This window comes from Lagopus muta, chromosome 5, assembly GCF_023343835.1.
Source record: "Lagopus muta isolate bLagMut1 chromosome 5, bLagMut1 primary, whole genome shotgun sequence".
Classification (NCBI taxonomy): domain Eukaryota; kingdom Metazoa; phylum Chordata; class Aves; order Galliformes; family Phasianidae; genus Lagopus; species Lagopus muta.
The window spans coordinates 25,254,542-25,276,051 of record NC_064437.1 but is presented as its reverse complement, the minus strand read 5'-3'; the positions used below and the strand labels follow the sequence as shown (position 1 = coordinate 25,276,051).

At 45.3% G+C, this 21,510-nt stretch overlaps 1 protein-coding gene across 2 annotated transcripts; it reads left to right on the top strand.

Moving 5' to 3' along the window:
- The first annotated feature begins 3,063 nt into the window (after positions 1-3,063).
- Positions 3,064-21,271, top strand: FAM20B (FAM20B glycosaminoglycan xylosylkinase). Of its 2 annotated transcripts, none has more exons than XM_048943825.1 (8): positions 3,064-3,148; positions 7,856-8,385; positions 10,936-11,022; positions 12,306-12,415; positions 14,580-14,751; positions 17,214-17,405; positions 19,227-19,286; positions 20,968-21,271. In XM_048943825.1, exons 2-8 carry the CDS (start codon positions 8,009-8,011, stop codon positions 21,197-21,199), a joined length of 1,230 nt encoding a protein of 409 aa, XP_048799782.1. In that variant the 5' UTR covers positions 3,064-3,148; positions 7,856-8,008; the 3' UTR covers positions 21,200-21,271. The 2 variants fall into 2 exon arrangements, with proteins under 2 accessions (XP_048799782.1, XP_048799783.1); XM_048943826.1 differs by lacking the exon at positions 3,064-3,148 and adding an exon at positions 3,799-3,912.
- Positions 21,272-21,510: the final 239 nt, after the last annotated feature.

The following is a 21,510-nucleotide window of genomic DNA, read 5'->3' as shown; positions in this document are numbered from 1 at the left end:
TTGCTGCAAAGCTTGAAAGCACAGAAAAGCCACCTGGTTTTGTTGGGTTTTGTTTGTTTAGTTATGAGTTTTTGGTGTGCAGGCAGCTCTGAGGTTTCAATGACTCCATGTTCTTCCTCGTTAGCCCAGCACAGCCTCTAATGTGAAGGATGCAGATGTCATCGTGCTCCATAGGAAACCAAGTGAACTAACTTTGTTTTGTTCTTCAAAATGACTCCGAAAAAGAATGGTTGGTGGCAAAGGGAACTGGGTTCTTCACTTCTTGAACCGCTGCTGTGGCACCAGGGGACAGGATTTGGCAATCAGCAAGCAGAGAAACAGACAGGAGCAAGGAAAGGGGCCTGCTGGGCTCAAGGGGTAGAGTAGGAATGCACAGCAAGCAGTTTCTGTTTCACCTGGGTTTGGGGAGCATCAGAAATCTTGCTCAAAGCAGTATTCCATCCTTCCCTCTGGATGGGCCTAGGAGGGCCTTCCTGATCTGTCTGGTCCTTCCAATGCCAGCAAACTTGCTTTTCTTCTGCTCTATGAGTGCTTGTGTGGCTTAGCTGATGGTTAAAGCTCTGGTTTGTGCTAGGCTGGTTTATGTCTCGGTAAAGCTGGAATAGTAAAAGTGAGCAGGGTGAATGGGGCCATATGCAGTCAGCAAGAAAGCTGCAAACCCTGAGTCTGCTGCAGAGACCTGGTTATCAAAGAGACTCTGACATGCATTATACTTTACCCAAAGCCCATATGCCATTCATGTGCTACTCTCAATGGTATCTGAAAAGTCATGGCAATCAGGTGAAATCCCTGGTGAGTGGGAAAAAAGGCAACATCACACCCATTTTTATAAAGGATAAAAAAGATGATCCCAGGAACTACTGACCTGCCGATCTCACCTCTGTGCTGGGGAAGATGATGGAGCAGATCCTCCTGCAAGCGATGGTAAGGCACATGGGAGGCAGGGAGGTGATACGTGAGAAGCAGCATGGCTTCACCAAGGGCAAGGAGGTAGCATCTATTTTATTTGAGAATTTCAGTCTGAGGGCTTGTGTTTGGAGTTTGCCCTCAGTGTCACCCTGTCTGAAATAATTTCTGTGGCTTCAGCTTATTGTTTCCATTGGCTCGTGGTTTTATTTTACATAGATACCTTCTGCAAAGCAACAGTCAGCTTGCTTGGCTGAATCTAAGTGTTGTTCTCAACTCAGGAATTTCTTTTGTACTTTAAAACCCTGGCTTCAGCCTGTTGCCAGGATCACACACCTCTCTGAGCAGGAAGATCTGTGCAGCATCTGGTGACAGTGCCTATGTTGATTTAAAGCTTTTTCTTCAGAGCATGCTGAGATTTTTCCTGGAGCAGATAGAATTATTTAACAGTCTTTCTGGCCTCCTTCCCACACTGGGCCCAGCTTTTGAGGCCGTCTTTGGCCTGCTCTCCCCTACTCAGACCTTGTTCCCCAGCCCAAGCTCCCATTGCCCAGTACCAGTTCAGGTTTTGTCGGCAGCCGTGGTTCTATCAGCTCTTTTTTGTGATCTTCCTGCAGTCTGCTGCCTCCTTGGCAAAGGATATCGGAGCTTTTCTGCCTGCCAGCTCTCCAAGATGATGGCCCATCACAACCATTTTCCTTCCTCTATCCCAGCCCCTCACCTTACGCATAACCTAACGCACCTGGCCCCTTGGAACTCTCAACATTTCTATGGCTACATTGCTTGGCACTTCAATATTGATGTGTTAATTAATAATGAAAGCCATAATTGTGGTTGGGTTTAAAATTTTAATTAGCTGAGGAGTCAGCAGAGAGGTGGTCCATAACAATGAGAAGGTACTATTCATATACATGCATATACACGCAGCATGAAGATGCAGATATGTACCTTTCCCTCTAGCAATAACACTGCACAAGAAAAGTGTCCTGTGTGTGGATGGCTGGAGCTGTTAGAGTGTGATGGGATGCTGAGAGATGTTAGGTAGGTTTGCTCAAAGTTCTGTTGAAAAAAGAAAAGGTTTTTATTTCTCAGTTAAAAATGGAAAACTCCTGGAAGGGAATATATTTTCCGCCTCAGACAGTATTTTTGCAGTCTTAAATGAGGGGGAAGTTTTGCTTTCAAGTGTGTGAGGGCCCAGAGGAGAGCTACAAAGATGACCAGGGGACTGGAGCACCTCCCCTGTGAAGACAGGCTGTGCTAGGCAGACTGGGCTGGTATTAAACGTGGAGGTTGGTGGCCCTGCCTATGGCAGGGGGGGTAGGAGATTCATGATCCTTGAGGTCCCTTCCAACCCTGGCCATTCTGTGATTCTGTATGAGGTCAGAGTGAGCCAACGGTAACACAAGCAGTGCTGTGAGGATGCTGAGCATTGCACCAACCCTGCAGGGCTGCTCTGCACAGGAAAGGTTGAATCCCAGGTACAAGGCAACCAAAATCCCCACCGTCTTCTGGCTGGTTGTGGATGGTTATCGCTTCCCAGCACCACAGGAGAGGCCTAAGCTGCTCCTTCTCAGCCACAGGCATACAGCCTACTGCTTTGCTGGCCCTGGGCTGCCGTGCCACCTCTCACCTTGGGCTGTGGGGTGGGTGGATGAGGGGCTGTAGCCTCAGAGCCAGCTGCCCCAGGGAGATGTGGGTGCCGGAGCCCACAGCTGCTCCTGGAGGGGTGCTGGGGGAGCCTTTCTGCCCTATGTGCGTAGCTGCTGTGGTGGATTTCTCTTAACCCTCCCGCGTTGATTTGCACGGTCAGAAACGTGTAAAGACGGGGAAAATTTTTGTAGCGGCGTTGGCACTGTAAGTGCTGTAGGTGGCTGTTGTTAAGGCTGTAATGCAATGCAGCTGTCCTGTATCCCCAGTTACAGCGCTGTATTTAGGATGCCGGGCTGTCTATGCGCACCCACACTTGCGCACTGCAGGGCCGGCCGCGGGCAGGACGGGGTTAATGCCCGCGTTCCTCCTCCCGCCCCATTGGCCGGCCGCAGGTGGCGCTCCTTCCGCCGCCCCTATTGGCGGAGGGAGCACAGGGGCGCTCGGCGCCGACCAATGGGCGTGCGCGCCGCGTCCCGTCGGCGAGGCGACGGAGGCTTCTCATTGGGCGGCGATCGGGGCGGGCCCGGGGCGGCGGGCGGCACCATGTTGGGGAGCTGGCGGCGGCGCCGGCTGGGCTATGGAGCGGGGCACGGTGAGAGCGGGGACGGGTGGTGGCGGGCAGCAGCGGGCAGCGGGAGGAAGGTCGATCCGCTCCGCGTCTGCCTGCGTGGCTCAGGTGGAGTAGCGGCACCTGAGGGCGGACACGCCCCTGCCCGGGGCGCTGCGGGGCTCGGCGGAGCGCCTCTGGCCTGGGAGCCCTCAGGGTGCGTGTGTGTGTGTGAGCGTGTGGCGGGAAGGCGGAGCCGTTAGGGCCGTTGGGCAGCGGCGCGCGCCGCGGCTGAAGGAGCAGCACCTGCGCGGCCTCGAGCTGCCATGCGGGCGCTCACCGCCTTCAGAGGGCAACCTCACGTCGCAGCCCTTCTGACCGCACTGCGTTCTCGCTCCTTGGGAGCTGGAGGTTTAGTTTTCCTTGTGTAAAGAAAAGTTCGCGTATAGGCTGTCAGTGAGGTTAAGCTGCGGATAAGTGGGAGTTTTTACAGAAAAAGAGAGGCAGGTGGAGCTTTGTGTGCTGGATTACCTACTAGTGCACGGCACAGCGTGCAGAGAGTGGAAGTGACAGAATGAGGTGAAAAATCTAAGCGGAGGTCTGCGGGCCTTTTTGTAGGAGGTTCCAAAAGGTGTAGGGAAAGAAAACGTGTGTTTGAACAGGAATTAGAGCATGCATAACCGTGTTTGTTTCAGGTTGTTGTCTGCTCAAACCATGGTGTTTTGTGTCCTGCTGCAAACAGAGCAAACTTCTGCGCTGCTCGGACCTTCTCCATCGTTTGGAGCACGTTGCACAGAGATGCCTCAGAGGTGGCTGCCCAGCTGGCTGTGCTGTGCTGGCTTTGGAGGCTGCTGGCTGTACCTGTGTGCTTGCTGCCGTTTGTAGCCTGTAGCATGCTTCAGTTCAGGTGTTTGTGTGCATGGTGAGCCCGCTGTCATTGAACTGCTCGGCTGGAAAAGGCCTTAAAGATTGTCAAGTCCAACTGTAACCTAACCGTAATAACCTAACTGTGGCAATTAGCAGACGCTGTCCTTTAGATATTGACTTGGAAGATTCATTAGTTGCTGAGAATACAGACCTGGCTGTAATGAGAGGCAGAATTGATCAGGAAATCACCTGGTGAAATGATGAAAATCTGAAAGTATTTTTGGTGTAGACCTGCCAGTTAACTGTGGTATTGAAAAGCCGGCATGGTTGTTTGTTTCGGTTTTTGTGCTTGATCACAAGTATGGGAAAGCAATGGAGAGGGAAGTAGATTTTTTTCTGTACTGTGTGATGGAGATGGAGTTTAGGTGATAAAGCAACAGATTCCTTGGGTTATGTCTTCTGTCCAATAGTGCTAGCTGGAGAGAGTGGAGGAAAAAAAAAAACAAAGAACACAGCAGCTTTAGAGTCACTTGAGCTTAGAGAGAGGTGAGTGTTGGCTGCCCTGCAGTGGGAGGAAGGTGCGTTGTTCTGGGTTACTCTGTTGTTGTGTTGTGTTAGCTCTGGTTGGAGGCTTAAACATTGTTTGCCTTTCCCTGCTCTGATGCCTTTTGATATTAAGGGTGTGTGGTATCATTTCAGACTTCTCATGCTCCTGTGATGTACAGCTAAGTGGCTTCTTTGTCCCTTTGCTTCTTTTTGCCCAGTGTGGGGATCCTTGCCTTGTCTTCCCCATTTGCTTCTGAAACCACTTCCTTGTTGGGTCTCCTCGAAGCTTACTTCAGTCCCTTACTTTCTCATTGATCCTTTTGCTCATTGTTCCATGGAGTTCTCTCTCCTTTATTTCCCCCTTTGAAAAAATGACACTGTAGCCACGATTTCCCTTGTTTCTGTGGCCACCCTTCCCATCTCTGTCCTTGTTCCTGGACCAGTTTCACATGTCCCAAGCTCTTTTTCAAACCATTGTGACGAGGGCTTGTACTTTTCATTTGAAATAAATTAGTTGTCCTTTTGGGAGAAATTAATTTCTTTCCAAACGAGATAAATATTTTCTTACAGTACCCCAGTGCTGTCACTGTTACTATCTCGAATTTAAGACAATAAAGATGAAGCTCTTGCTCTCCATGGCAAACTTGTTCATGAAAAGATTGATTTTAGTTGGCTCACTTCGTACAGCAATGAGCATCGCGTTGGCACTAGCGAGTAATGTGCAGGCTCTGCAGCTAGCGTGCAAAATCGATCTCATAGCAACCTCAGGGGTGCTTGGTTGATTCTGGGAGAAAAGCAGCTGATGTCTCTTTCTGGCAGATGCCATAAGGAGTCAGTGGGCTCACCTGCTTGGAGCTGCAGAGAGCAGAGCCACGGTCAGGGCGCCATCAGAGCATGAGGAGGAGTCCTATCGCATGGGGAGGAAGCTTTGCTTTTTCAGCTAAGGGAATTACTGAAACATCTTGTAGCAAATGTTTAATTTCTTTTGCTAGCTTCTATCTACATGGTTGGAGGCTTTCAGCCAGAATTAGTTTGAGCTGTCACAACGGATGAGCAAAGTAAATGACCTTTAATTAAAGTGGTGGCAATAGTTGTGTTCTCCCCCCTCTCCCCAGCCCAAAACACCCCTAGAGAAATGCCTGAAAATTGGTCTAGGAAATGGAGTGCCCAGCTTGAGTGTCAGAGCTAGGAATGGTTATGGCTTAACGGCTTCTATCCAGTGCTTTACTTGGCCAACGCCGCACTGTGGGGCTTTCCTAAAATATATGTGTGGATGGATACGTATCTCACAGTAAGGAGTGACCATTGTGAAAGGAATGGATGTTCTCCTGTGCAGCTTCTTACAAAGTAATGGATTTGTGAAATGACTGGAAGAAGGTACTGCTAACAGCAGTGTTCAAAATGATCTAGAATTACTCGTTTTAAAGAAATGGAGTTATGAAATTGTGACTGGGGACTCAGACGTAGCCTGATCTGCTTTGCTTTCTTTAGGTTTAAGAATAATATTTTTATTTAGGGCTCTCTGAAGTACTTTCTTTCTTGTTTTTGTCAGAGTCAGGGCGCTGGGGTCAGCTATGTCTTCCTTGCCTGTGCTTCTTGTTATCATGCTGGCAGCATGCAGTATGCAAATGGACATGCTGTTTGCAGAAATGCAGGCTGCCTCCACAGGACAGAGAAAAGCGATGATTTGTTTTAATTACCATATAAACGTCTGGCTTGTTGTCTTTCACTATTTGTACAAGCACTTATTTTCCAGTAGATTAAAGTTAACATCATGTGGTTAGTACATGACCACAGTGCTGGTTTAAAGCATCCCTGAAGCTTGATAGGCTTCTTTCTCCCTGTTCTCTACTCTCCATGGGGTTTTTATGTTGCTGTGGCTTTTCAGCTCCATGTCCACGTTTCACTTTTAACTCGTCGTCATTAGGAGATTTTGTGGATAGGTTTTGTAGGAAGTGTTTAAGAGGCAAAATGGGTGGCTTGGGAAAGGCTCAGCTGAACTGAGCTGTCACCTGGAGCAGGACACTGGTGGCAAAGTGGCACTGATGGAAAATGCTGTTCTGAAAGTAGGACGGCCTGCTGGGTGGCTGTGGAATGTCCGTGTACCTGCTGGTGGGCTGCTTCCAGAAGGTTCAGCCACTTATCCTTTGTCGTGCTGGTGTGGGCTGTAGTCTCACCTACACATTCAGGTATCCTCGGCGCTGCTGCCAGGAGAAATGCTTGCTCTTGCAGCATTCCCTCCTCAGATGGTTGTGCAACTCTTGGGAACCACGTGTGGGGGAAGCGGCCAAGCTTTAACACTCAGCAGGTCTTACATAAAGGTGGAAAGGATGTGAGCATAGGACCCCTCTCCAATGGCAGTGTTGGCGTGCCGTCTCACAGAGACACAGATGGGCTGTGCTGTGTCATCTCCCATTACTGGAGCCACTGTGCCTCCTCCCTTTTCTCTCCAGCTTGTTGAGTTGGCTCAGCACTGACAAAGGCAGCTCGTGTCAGGGTGGATGAGCAGCCTGGATCCTTGGGCTGCCTGCTGGCTGCAGAGCCATTGCAGCCCTGGTGAGCTGTGCAGGCAGGGCACAATGGCTGTGCACCACCACAGGTTACAGGTTTGGTGAGAGGGGAGGCACCTCTTGCAGCACCAGTAGAACTGTGCTCTGGGTAAGTTTTCTGGGATAAGGCAACACTAGTGTTTCCTGTTTTTCTTCTTGTTAATTGAATTGTTGAACTGAATCTCAATTGTTGAGATTACAGATATTTTGCTTTTTTTTTGTGGTTACTGGTGTTATGGTTGACTGCATAAGATAGATAGTTAACCACAAGAAAGTGAAGTTGTCACTTTAAGAATGGAGGAAAGATGAGTAAATTGTAGTGGTTACAAATCAAAGGCAATAAATTAAGTCTGTTTTGTGTACTTAAGTCTTAACACCTTCAAGAAATGAGGCAGTGAAGCTGCTATAACTGATTGTTAGATGTCAGAGGGCCAACCTGGCACATCTCTCTTGACAGTCATATCTCTAGGAAACTGGAAGTCATGTGTTCTACTGATGGAAGGGTGTTTGTGAAATTGGAGCCATCAGCTGAAACTACAGTTTCAGTAAAAGTCTCTGCTGTTGTAGTTGCAGCTAGCAGCACGCCGTTGTGATTTTGGCTCCATAGAGATGGAATGAGGCAAGTTCCCCTTCTGTGTGCATACAGGCTACAGGGAGGCAGTAAAACATAACAGAAATGCTTGGGCTTTAGGATACAAGTGTAGGTGATCCAGGCTTATGTGCCAAGAATGGATTGACTTTTAGCATGTGGGAAGGCAATCTTTTAAGTTTGTGTTCTGTTTACTTTCAGGAGTTCCAGGAGATGCTTCAGTGGCAATCTGTCTTTTACAATGCAAGTTACGAATGAAATTTAGTAACTAACAGCTCGCTGCTCACCTGATCTCCAATAGACTTCCTGTAACACTCAGAAGGGGGGGCGAGCGGAGAAGGGCCCGAGGGCACCATGAAGCTAAAGCAGCGAGTTGTGCTGTTGGCCATCCTCCTCGTCATCTTCATTTTCACAAAAGTTTTCCTCATTGACAACCTGGACACCTCAGCTGCCAACCGGGAGGACCAGCGCGCCTTCCACCGCATGATGGCCAGCCTGCGTGTGGAGCTGGACCCCCGGCTCGAGCACACCTTGCAGTCCCCGTGGGAGATCGCGGCCCAGTGGGTCGTGCCCCGCGAGGTGTACCCCGAGGAGACGCCCGAGCTGGGGGCTGTAATGCATGCCATGTCCACAAAGAAAATCGTCAAAGCTGACGTGGGATACAAAGGGACCCAGCTGAAAGCTTTGCTGATACTTGAAGGAGGGCAGAAGGTTGTTTTCAAACCTAAGAGGTAAATATTCTCTTCAGTGGCGGAGTTAGTAGCTGCCTTACTTATTTACGTTGTTGCATTTATCTACATTACAAGTTTGCAGGCAAAGAGAAAGGTCGTTCTGTTACTAGTGAGAGGGTAGAGAGCCTTGTTGGCCTCCTGGTTACCTGAGGTTACTGAGCCAGCTGTCTCTGGCTGTACAGCTTGGAACAGCCTTTAGGAATGTTGATTAAACCTGATGGTGCTGAAAGCATCTTCCTTATTCTGGAAGTGCTGGTTCTGGCAGTGTGGAGGGGTTTTCTTGGTAAAAGTCACATTAAGGTGCCACGGGGGAACGGAGTTCAGGAACAGGAAAGGAATGAAAGTTCACAGTGGTCTTAAAAGCCTATCTGGGTGTCTGGTGCAGCTGTGTTAAGACTGTAAAAATGGCTCGTAGGTTAGAGCAAAAAGCCCTGTGTTTCTTGGCTGCCAGTGTTGAGTACTGGAGGAGCAAATGAAGCAAGGAGCAAGCAGTGATACTTCCTTGGTGTGGCCTCTGTTTATTGTGACCCGAAGGGAAATTTGACATGATGGAATGCTTATGAAATCTTGAGCCCATCTATAAAGCTTTTTGAACCGCTTGCCTTCGGGGAAAGGAACGAGAAGAAAAAGATGTAAAAATGTAAGGAAGGTGTGTCTTATGAGTGCATTGCAAATTTCAAGTGTCATCACAGAGCAATACGTATCTCTCCAAAGGATATTGGATTGAGGAGCATAAAGATTTTTTGTCGTGTTAATGAGTGATTAGAGAATGAGGAAAAACATCTGCCCTTCACTTCTGGAGTTTAACCTGTGCTGGGTTTAACCATGTGAACCTTTTACACAGGGGTGCTGGTGGCACAGCAGGCAGTGTGACCAGTGAAGGCAGTGACAAGGCATGGCGTTTCTGTAGTGTTTTCTGTATAAGTGGGTGCTATAAAGAGAATCACCAAGCATTAAATTACATCCCAATAATGGAATGCCTGTGCAAGCAAGTGCAGTGACTGTTCTGCAAGAAGAACTTGTGCTTCTGGGAGTGTTTACAAGGAGTGCCAGGCAGTGCTAGGTAATATGGCCACAGGTGAGGACAGATGGATGGCCTTGTTTTCTGTTTGCAGCTGCTGAATAGCTGCTCTTGTAGGCAGTCTTGTATTGTTATTGCAAGATAGTCTGCTTAGCTAGCTTTTGGCCCAAACCATGTATGGAGGTTACTGTGTTAAACAAGCTTTTTGAGTGTGCTTACTGGCTGGAAAAGAATGGATTCTCTTGATTTGCTACCTCTGCCCTGGGAAGTACTTGATGCCTACCGTGCATGGAAGAAGGAAGTTGATTGTGTCTTGCCAATAGGTTTTAGCTCTGCAGCTTCCAAAATGTGATCATGCTTTCAGAGTCTGCTGTAAGTGTATGCAAAAGACCTGGCTTTGAGCCAGCATTCTGAAGGTGGCTCATTTCACAATTACTCAAAATCTAGCTAAAGTGAGCAGTGATTAATGGTTGCTACCACTGCATGCCAGTGGTTTAGGTGAAGTTGTTTGGAGCAAGTGTCAAATTCGGAAGGAATCTCTCAAATCCTCCTTCCAAAGCCTGCGTGCCATCTAGCACTGGTTAATTCTTGAGCTGCCCTGCAGAGAAGCCAGAGCATTTACTCAGGCTGATGAAATGTCGTCTGGCTCCAGAGATCTTCTCTGTGTAGAGTTAAAACATCAGAGCCCTGTGGCTTCACTTCTACTGCTACTGTTTGGGCCCCAGGTCATTTGAAAAAACATCCATTTTACACAGTTAGATTTGTAGGTGGAAATGAGAAAATATGTACCCTGATTTTACCTTACTTTATGGGACAGTGTGTTGTGTTTCATCCATTTGCTCAGTATTAATTGTTATTTTATGCTTATCTGAAGAATGCTTCTTTAGCAAATCTAGGCTTGATTCAGATGACGTGAATCCCTGACGTTTCTCAGCTTTGACTATTTAAGTGACATCTCTTTTTAAAAAAAAGGCTGCTGTTGTGATGCATGTCAGATTTCTATTTCTTGTTGGTAATTGTCTTTTCTCCACCAAAACAAATGGCCTTTTTATGTCCTGCATTCTCAGACTCACACTTGCTGATCCTTTAACTACTGAAGATAGCATTTGACATTCCTGCCACAATATCAGGTTTTGTTTTCATGTTCATCTACAATCCATTCTAACCCCAAAATCGTTTGCAGAGATGCTGTTCTCTGGTATAAGTGGGCCCCTGTTCTGTAGCTGGGTCTGTGTTCTTTGTTCTTAGGTGTGGCTTGGCATATGGTTGAATTAAAACTCATTAGTTTGAATGGGCCCTGCTTCCAAGCTCTTGAGACCACTGTAAATTACTGATCTTTCCTCTTTATTTGCTACTTCAGTGGTTTGTACTCTATTTAAAATCATTAATAATTTTCCTTCTCCCGTAGGCAGTCATTTTGAAAGTGACCCAGAGAGCGTTTAACTTAGCACTGTTCTTGCACTTGTTACTCTGAGCAACTGAACTGTTGGAAATCCTGCGTGAATCATTCTTCCTTTCTTCAATTACAGGTATGCCAGGGATTATGTAGTGGAAGGAGAACCGTATGCTGGCTATGACAGACACAATGCAGAAGTGGCAGCCTTTCACTTGGATAGGTATGGAAATATTGGGCTACCTGGTTTTGTCATCTGTGTTGAGGGCTTTTTCAGTCCCTTGAAAAATACACCTCAGATGTGAGCTGTTTCTCACCTGCCAACGTGCCACGTTGCTTTAGGGTTAAAATGGTAAGGGTTTTTTGTGAAGCTGCATTTCAAAGATCTGTGCAGATTGCGGTCATTAAAGATTTTTGTGAGGTGTTTGAAAAGGAGGCTGAGCACTGAAACCACTACGCATCATATTTGGAGGAATCTCTTGTTGGACGTGTACCCCTGTGTCCTTGTATTCTTCAAGAATCCCCAGCAAAAGCCCCGTGCCCTCAGAACTAGCATGTACGTCAGTTGTTGTGCTGACAGCTACATATTTTGACCCAAGATGCCATTGTGTCAAAAAGGACCTGAGTGGCACTGTGAGTTAATCTCTGATGGAGGGGCTGTGCAGCCCAGGGTTCTGGGCTTTCAGCTGTGAGCCTGAGGTGACAGCAACACGTTTTCCAGGTCTATGTTCTGCATTTATTTACTTGCGATGCCCACATTTTGCCTGTCTGTAAAAACTTGCTTATCTGTATTTGCTGCAAGTTTGTTTTCATGCATGTCTTCTGCTTTCAGACAGGTGCCTGTTCTTACAGTGATTTTGTACTTGGGGACTTAATGGTTGGCTGTCCGTAACAAACAAAGCCAACAAAAAACCCCACACTACAAATGAAACAAAACCACAGCTGTTAATGAGAGACTCTCCCAGTTGCTGCATTGATTGTCCCTTGTTCAAAGGCCAGATTCCTTGACTGCGTACTTTCAAGTACGATTGAATTGGGCTTAAGCATGACATTTTATTAGGTAGCAATTCCCACAAACAGATGATTTTTGCATGTGACCAGTCTAGAGACCATATAGTTGTTGCTTGATCCTTTTCACAAGACAGCCAAAAGATGTTTCTGGCACAAAGTCCAGTTTTGGAGATTTGGAGTATGATGCATCCTGTGCTGCTCTGCTGCAAATGGTCTAATAAAGAACTTCCACTCCTGTGGAGTGAGTCTAACATGCAGGCACGTCAGGAAAAGGAATTTCCTTTCTTTGCCTTGGAGCAGCAAGGAGGTTGCTGCAGCCTTCCAGCTTTATTCCCTGGTCTCAAATCATCTTGATTTCGCACAACAGCACAGAGACAGACAGTGCATAGTTTGGTTATTTTTAATTGAATCTGCTGTCCATGTTGTTCATTCTCATTCCTCATCTTGTGTTTTGCTTTTTTTTTCTTCTTTTTTCCCCTTTTTCCCCCAAATCAGGATTCTGGGGTTCCGACGAGCTCCACTGGTGGTTGGCAGGTTTGTGAATCTACGAACGGAGATCAAACCAGTTGCCACAGAGCAGCTTCTGGGTACCTTCATGACTGTGGGTAAGTGGATTCCGTGGATTCTCCAACCCAGTAAAGAAGAATGCTTAATGGAAAAAAGAACTGTGGGATTCTGACACAGTTATAGAACAGTTAACTGTGATACAGGAAGCTGGTAAGCCTCATTCTGTGCCAGAAGAGATCGTCATGCTTGTGTAACCCCGTTTGGCGGGGGAGGAGAGCCTCATTTTCTCCAAGTGGTTTTTCATCTGTAATTTCTGTGTTCCCTAATGCTGCTGTTACAGATGAGGATTTTTTGAGTAAGAAATGCATTTATTTTCCCTGAAGCTGTTAGAAAAGTCTGTGATGAGACCTGAAAGGAAAAAAATGGAATTGTATTTAATGTGAACACAGTGGTTATTTGGGATCATCGCTAGAGCTGGTGCATTGCTGGTGTTAAATGTTGTTTGTGCCACATCAGACTCTGGTAAGCATTCATAACCGTGTCAGAACTTCCTTATGTTGCTTACAGTGATATGCTGTGATAATGTAATAGTGCTCACTAGAGATGATTAATGTGAACTCCTGCCAGGTGGTCATTAAGCATCAAGAGGGGACTTAGAGTGCAGCCTTAACTCCCTCAGGCTCCTCATGAAATTCCTAATGGCTGCAGGTTTGTTCTCGATGGGCCGAATTAAGCGATGGTTGTTCTTTACAGCTGATGTATGTGTCTGTATGAATTTCTATTACAAGCACTGCTGGTAGTCTCACCTACTGAGTTGACGGAACGCTTTCAATTATAAGGTTGACCTTTCAGGCGATAATTTTGCCTTGCCAAACCTTTTGCACTCTGACTGGGTGTCTGCCACAGGCAGAATTTACTTTTTCTCGTTTCAGCCAAAGTAACTAGGCAATATTCTAGCAGAAACAACTGGCTTGAAAAGTATGTCTCCAAAGGATTTTCATTGCCTTTGCTTAGATTTCTTGGAACTTCTTGTTCTACAGAGCATAAAGCAGAGAAATGGAGGTGCTGGGGAGAAGATTGCATCAGGGGGAGCGTCTCTCACGTTTGCCAAAATTTCTGAGGTTTTAAAGCAGAGCTAGCTCATGAATACTCTGCTGATTTTCTAGAGCTACAGCTGAAATCTCTTAGAATTCTGTCTCTTGGTAGACCTGAAGTAAGCCACAGATAGGAAGAGAGACTTGCAGGGCTTTCCATGTAAATAGAAACCTGGTCTGCTGCAAGTTCAGTGTTGTAAATGTCTGATGTCTTCTAGTTGTCCAGGTGAGACGCTAGGAGTGTAGAGCCAGATCTGAGTGAACAGGGGACCACAGGAGTCTGTGTGACTGAAGGATTGTGATGTGGGATTTGAACCCGTGGCATAAGGAGGGAAAGTGAAAAACAGGTGTCAGTATTTGGGGAGGATGATGGATGTAGAGCTGGAGAAAGAAAGGGCAGGGAGTGAGTGTGTCCCTTCTTGTGATACCGTTGTTGAAGAAAGTTTTGGAAGAAGGCCTCTGAGAATGGAACTGAAATTGATTTGGCAAGATTCAAGCCAAGGTAGGTTAGGAGGATGAAACAGAAAAGGCTAAGCTAAACGTGTTAATCCAGGCAACTGGATTACTTTACCCTGCAGGCTTCAAAGCCCTTAAGGGGCTGGAGACTGCAGGGTTTTGTTGTTCTTCTCCTGTCAGAAGACACTCAGAAACTTCTGACACTACTGTGTTCCTGGGTCTTGTGAAAAACAGCTTGTTTCCCCTGCTGACTTGGCTCACATAGCTGGGATGTATCACAGGTCTCCAACTCCATTTGAGTTCTGCTTAGTCTTTTTTTTTTTTTTTTTGCTTCTTCCTTTTCAGTCAACTTTTTCAAGGAAGAAAATATTAAACAAACAGTGCTGAGGTTGCAGAGTCAAGTTCCCAAGGATTGAGAAGGGGTCATAAAAGCTTGGTGATAGCACAGTGTTGTATTATCTCTGTCTGATAAAAATACAATTACTCTGGGAAAATACAATTACTCTTGCCTTTGAGTGTAAGTCCTTAATGTTGTTTTGGATGAATAGATGTCTGTTAAATCCCTTCTGAGCCTCTCCCTCTTAGAGAGAGGAAGCATGAGGTCAAGTGCAGTGAAATGCTATTGCAGGGGAGGCTCTGCTGCAACAACATGCTGCTGGTTGTCCCTCAAATGAAGTTCTGCTTTTTGATGATCTTTGTTTTTTTTTTTAAGGTAATAACACTTGCTTCTATGGAAAGTGCTACTATTGTCGGGAAACAGAGCCGGCTTGTGCAGATGGGGACATCATGGAGGGGTCAGTGACTCTCTGGCTACCAGATGTCTGGCCTCTTCAGAAGCATCGGCACCCATGGGGTAGGACTTACCGTGAGGGCAAACTTGCCAGGTATGAGACCACGATAAGGTTAATCTTCATACGTGATGATTTACTCTAGAATTGCCCTTGCAGTACAATGGCCAATTAAGGAGCAGGTCTTCTCTAAACCTGGATTTTTGTCAGTGCCTTTCTTTATACAGCAGTAGAAGTCAAGAAGTCTGGGATGAGATTTAATTTAAAAGTGAGCAAGAAAGAAACCTTCATTGTTTCCCATGGTACCGAGTGCTGTCTTCTTCCTTTTTCTTGCCCTTTACATAACTCCACCATACAGTCACTCTAAGCTCTGAAGATCCAAAACTCCTGGGCCACTAAACCTGCTTTTGATACCAGCAGTGTTTGGGGCCGACGCTCAGTATATAAAAATGCTTTTAGAGGAGAACAAACATGGACTCTAGTAGTCCTGTACAGTAAATGTAGTATGTTAGTGTTTAAATTGGAGTTCCGTGTATTTGCCATGGCCAGAGCAGATGGAAAAGCTCACTGAGCTCCAAACCAAGTCTGTACCCATGGCAAGTGGGAAGACTTTCAGTCTGTGTTCTAAAATTCCGGTTGAGTGCTGTGATTGCTCTCAGAAGGAGTCTCATCCAATGGGTTCGAGAATTATTTTAGGGTATTAAGAGCACCATTTGATTTCTGGGGAGCAGACATGGTCTCCTTTTCAACCATTCAAAATCTACAGTGTTTAGGGTGCTGTCAGTTACAGTGACTGACTGATTGAATTTCTTGGAAATGTGTTCCTTACTGAGGGACTGGTTTTTATCGTACACTACCTGCTTATGTGGGGGTTTCCCTGCGGCACTTAATGTACGCTGAAGTTTAAACTTGACTCATGCAGATTGCATAGTTCTGTTGTTCTGCATCTTACTGTGTTGTGCTTTTCACTTTGAGGGCATCAGGAGAATGAAACATTCCAGATGTCTTGCTTTTTTTTTCTGCTTCTGATAACTATGAAAAAAATAACCATAGGAGTTTTCTTCCAGATCTCGCTGCTTATACTCTGCCCTGAGTTGGCCTCTTGAACATAATTCATATAGTGCCATTAGTCTATGTGACTTCTAATGGACATGTAATAGATAAAATCTCTGACCTTCAAAGTCCTAGGCTAATTAGATACTAAGAAAGAGTAATAAATGTTGGAGAAAGATCTGTCTTGAGAATTCAATGAAAAATGAGGAGAACAGAGTATATCTCAACTTTGTTTCCAAGAGATTTAAGTACCAATCTGAAGTAAAATAAGAGAAAGAGAAACGCTTCAGGGAAGGAGAGTAGGTAGCATAAAGGAAGCATGCAAAGTACAAGGAAGAACACATTTGAGGCTTTTGCCTTGTGGGTTTGTGCTGTAAACTGAATATGAGTTTGACCTGGATGCAAAAGAAAGAGGGAGCTAGAGAAGTGCTAACAAAAGCACCAAGAAAATAATTTGTTGTTGTTTTGCTTTGGGTATCTGGGGGTAAGATGAGGTATGGGAGCTTAGAGTCCAGATGTTTAGAAGGTGAGGTTAGGGTGTGTGACAGTTCTAGGTGTTAAATTCTGATGTGCTCTCAGCTTTAATTAATCTGCACATTTTTGAGCGTGTCAGTTTCTCCAGCTTTTGTTTCCTCCATTTGTTTCCAGTTCGCAGATGGTTGAAGGCATTGCCAACTGCTATTTTGCAAAGGATGGTTTCATTCTTTACATGGAAGATGTTATAGATGTACTTGTTATTTAGATTGACAGATGGAAGGGAAATATGCCAGAGATCTGGCTGATTTGGTGGTGGTGATGAATAGCTCTGAAAACTGTAAAGAAGGAAAGGGGAAAATTTAGAAACCTAGATTTGGGGAATGGAGATGTGATATTTATGTTCTAAGTCTACAGGTGTGTGCATAGGCGATGTGTATGGGAAAAGGAGAGAGAAGAGAAACTTTGAATCTTGCCAGTGGAGAGGGTGAGAGATTCCAAGAGGGAAGAGGCAGCTGTGAGTGAAAGAGAATGAGCATACATGGGGCCCTTCTCTTGAAGCCAGTGGAGATCATTAGTAACCATGAAGAAGTTATTTGCATTAGACAGGAAAAGTAGCTGGAAGGCAGGGCTGATGGAGGCAGATCATAGCAGTAGAAATAGACGTGATGCTTGAAATCTGGATGAGATGAGAGCAGACCAGTCACGATGGACATCCATCCGTGCCATCAGGCAGCCATCAGGCACTGCTGGCTTGCAAGCAGTGAGTAAGCAAACTGACCTTTTCTGTTGGAAGATGACATGAAACCTTTTATTAAAACTATGGCTTGCTCTGTGCAGTAGAGCGTTAGCACAGGTTTTACTCTTCTGATAACATCTTTGTCTAGCTCTTCTTTTAGAGTCTTGATTTGCTGCACTCCACTTTTCCCTAAACACTGATGGTCGGATACTGGGAGAGCTGTAAATACTTGTGGTGTGCAAGGATGGATCTTTCTCAAAGGTTTAGTTTGATTTCTCTCGATGGCCTGCAGATGGGAGTACGATGAAAGCTACTGTGATGCTGTGAAGAAAACTTCACCCTACGACTCAGGCCCCCGCCTGCTGGATATCATTGACACAGCAATATTTGACTATTTAATCGGGAACGCTGACCGGCATCACTACGAGAGCTTTCAGGATGATGAAGGAGCCAGCATGCTCATCCTTCTGGATAATGCCAAAAGGTGAGAGTGAGGGAAATCCTCGTGGCCAGGCCTCAGCAGGTGTGAGGGCACACGTTGATCTGCTCTCTCCGTTTTCTATCTTTCTCTCACTTATTTTTCCACTAGTAATTGCTTTTGGTTTTGTTTTCCCTAAAACCCCAAAGCTTGCTCTCTTAGTACTCACCAAATATTAGGAACTTTCAAAGACTGTGGTACTTTGTGCTTTGCTTACGTTGGTATGACTGTTCTGGGTAAAGCCTTAGTCAAACTACAGAAACTCCCAAATATTAACCCACTAGAATTTCTTTATTAAAAGCAGCTTTTAAAGGCTTGTTTGCTCTTCCTACCACAGAACCCCTCTCAGTTGTACTCTTTTAAGTAATGTTAGGTTATAGGATCTGCCATGGTATAAAGAGATCCCTTTATAACATCACTGGGTGATGTGGCATTCAATGCCTTCTGGATATGTCTGTGCTATCAATAGAAGTTTAAAATGGAGATAGAGCTGATACTGAGAGCAAAATATGATAGAGGAGGAAAAACATGCTTTCAGGTGTGATAGCATTATTAGGAATATCATTTTTGCAGAGCCACACATTTGTAAATATTTAAGGGACTTCATAAATCATTTTTTATATAAAACATTAACCATTACCAAGACAAAAATGAAGTGTGTAGCAATAACGGGGAGTAACTGATGAGGCCAGTCTTTCTGGTGAGGTCAATCTGACTGATGAGGTCAATCCTTCCTGAGGCCAACCTTTACTATTAAGTGTGTGTCTGCTCTCTCCCCATTTCACTCCCAGATTATGGATTCCTTTCTTTCCCCCTTCCTTTGCTTCTCGTGTGTATGAAGAGGCTGAGTTGAGCATCTTGTCTTTATATGTTAGCCTTTTCAGTAACACGCCTTCAAATATGTCAGCAGGATGTGTTCTACCTTGAGATTGCTAAATTACTGCTGCTTTCAAATTGCTCAAGGTGAATTTGGCAAAAAATGGCTTTCTGTATTGCTCTGGCAGTGGGCTGGGAGGATGCTAGTTTGTGAGTCCCTGGAAGTGAATATAATAGTTGAGGGTCACAACAGACCTTTCTTTATGGTGCGTGCTCATCGTGTTACCAAAACACTTCAGGTGGGGCTTTACAGGCCAAGAAGTAAATTGGTTTTTTGTAAGCTTGGGTAAAATTCTTTCCTTTTCTTCGAGATTAGTGTAGGGAAACAGCTTTTTAAAGCCACTAACAACAGCATTGTTGGAGCAGAGTAGTGCCACGCTCATATGGTAAGTTATCTTTACTGAGGGGACAGCTCAATGTTACAAGGAGTTAAAAAAAAATAATAATAATAAAGGGGGGGAGCTTAGATGAAGATTAGAATACTATTGAATTCTTTTGGCAGATCTCCCTTAGGAAGTGTGATGGTGAAGTGTTAAGCTTCATCACCATTTACACTGAACTGTAGGTCTAAACTTGGCAGTCTAAACTGACGTGTGGCTGCTGTGTCAGACAGGCAAAACTCACGCTCTGTGTCCGGAGTGCTACTTACTCCTTTCCTCCACTTTACAAGATGAACTCTGTTCTTCAGCTCCTCTGCAGTTGGTTTCCTGAGGTGCCTTGATCTGATGAAGAGCAATGTACACTGGTGTTTCTTCCGTGCAGCTGGTATGTTAGCTGACACTGTTGAGGGTTATTTCTGTCATTGGTCATGACCTGTTTATACTCTCATTTAAATGATTTGAACTATTGGAGCATGAAATTGCCTAGTATTGATTTTTGAATTCTTTACAAATCTGTTGATGTTGAGAGCAACATTGTGTTCAACTCGTTTACTTTTATTTTGCTTTTCAGCTTTGGCAACCCTGCCCTGGATGAAAGAAGCATCCTAGCTCCCCTTTATCAGTGCTGCATGTAAGTGAAGTGCAGAGATGCTGTTGACTTTACTTATGCAATTGCTGTCCTTAGATTTGCAATAAAATTACATTTGAAGCTTTCTGGCAACCTGAAAATACTCATGTAAATGCTTTCCAGTTTTGAAGTACTGTGTTTGTTTGATGCGTTGTCAGCGCTCAGGAGGCTGAGAAATGCATCTTTATTAAGGCAGTAAATCAGGCAGTGTAGGAAGCAGTCTCACCTCCAGGTCGTTGGTTCAGATCTGTCCTTACTCAGTACAGCAGGTACTTTGCATCTGCAGCTGTCTGCATCCAGCTCCTGCTGGCTGGGAGTTCACACCACAGTTACAGCTCTCCATGACGGAAACTCAGCGTGTCTGGCAGCTGAACTGCCTTCATTTCTTTCTAAGCAAGACTGTAGCACAGCTCAGGGTGTGGCTTGCAAAATGGCTTTCAATTTTTGCAGGTTTTTGTTTTCAGCCTTGTAAACTGTGTTTTTTGCTCACTTTTTCTAATGCCTGTGGGCAGTTGATTCCTGTTGTCCCCCCTGTCACCAGGCCACTGCTGCTTCTCATTAACAAGCAATAGATGCAAGTACCAGGAAGAAAAGTACTGTTCTATCTGTTTCCTGCAGCTGTTACTTCAAGATAGCATTGACCCCCTTAGACCTGCCAAAATAAGCCTCTAGCTGAGAGTTCTTTGAGGCTGTTTGTGGATGGTTCTGTCTCCTGAATCCCTCATGACCTGGGAGCTCAGCAGAAAGCCTGAGCTCTCGCCCCTGCTTGCTCCAAGCAGGGCTCTGTGCATGCTACAGCATACCTACGTTCCGAAACATTTTTGCAGAAGCCATAGGAAGAACAGTTAAACTAAATGCTTTTCAGATTCTTTAGTTTTCCTGTGCTAATTTTAAATGAATTTTTAGTTTCCTGTTTTATGAGAATCTTTCGGAATCTTTCATGTAGAGACTCGGAAACACAACCAGAAGAGAAGTTTGTTTAACAGACTGATTGCCTGCTTTTCAGATATCCTTTCTTCTGAAACCAGGCAAATGCCACTATAAGAAGCCATATACTGAGTTGTTTTAACTGCTGGTTTGTTATAACACTTACTGCATTGCCTGTTTCCTTGGAGTCCATCAAAAGCAAAAGAGTTTAGACCAGTGATTCTAAAACAAAAATGTGCTGGGAGAATCTCTGGAGATCCCTGGAGCAAACTATTTAAAAGGGCTAGCATAAAAAAGTCAATGGCAATTAAAGCAGAAAGGTCACTGATGTGTTTACTTTCTGCGGAAGTTCAGTGGCAGATTTGTGTCCTTTGTGATTAGTTGCTGATCAGTGATGTTCTTCCTGAGTTGGTGTGAGTTTTGTTTTTGCACGAACAGCCAGATTATTGATTTCTTTGTTTGGAACTTTGTCCAGAAGGCCTCAGGACTGGAGGATTTCCCTGCTAAGAGCTGAAAGTGTTCTGTATAGCATAAGAATTATGCCCCAATTAGATTCTCACTTTTTCACTCTAGGTTTTGAGTTACACCTAGATATATTGCCTGTGCTGTGGTTGCATCTGGGCCCTGCTATTCCCAAACCATTTTTGCAGATAAAATCACGATGTGAGAGGCTCCCTCAAGAGGCTGGCCTTTGTTATTGCTGATGGCACTGTACCCAGACAGCGGTATGATGATGTGTTTTGTTTTTCTTCTGCAGCATCAGGGTTTCTACCTGGAATAGACTCAATTACCTGAAGAATGGAGTACTGAAGTCTGCCTTAAAAACTGCTATGTCGCATGACCCCATCTCACCAGTGCTTTCTGACCCTCATCTGGATGCCCTGGACCAGCGGCTTCTCAGCATTCTGGCTACAGTGAAACAGTGCACAGACCAGTTTGGGCCAGATGTTGTGCTGGTGGAAGACAGGATGACACTGTCTCATTTGTAATTGCAGTGGAACACAGAGGAAACTCCCTTTATAAGAAACAAACAAACAACAAAAAAAAAAAAAAGAGAAAAACAGCACAATCGGTTCTGAAAGGCTGTGGCCAAGATGGACTGAAATGAACAGGAGAGCTTCCGAGCCAGAGAAACAGAGGTGATGCTGGCTTTTACCTTGGGCTGACAGCAGTGAGAGGTGGGAAGTTTGAGCCTTGCATGGCTCAGTACCTGTAAGGGCATCGTGGCCATTGTGGTGTGTCCATTGCCGGCAGTGGACGTTGCACTGGATAAAAATGGCTCTCGGTGTTGGTGCAAGTG

Bases quoted from the DNA above. Each gene is read 5' to 3' on its own strand.
- FAM20B (XM_048943825.1), top strand. From the start codon at position 8,009: ATGAAGCTAAAGCAGCGAGTTGTGCTGTTGGCCATCCTCCTCGTCATC. The intron at 8,386-10,935 runs GTAAATATTCTC...CTTCAATTACAG, and splicing joins GTTGTTTTCAAACCTAAGAG to GTATGCCAGGGATTATGTAG. The intron at 12,416-14,579 runs GTAAGTGGATTC...TTTTTTTTTAAG, and splicing joins GGGTACCTTCATGACTGTGG to GTAATAACACTTGCTTCTAT.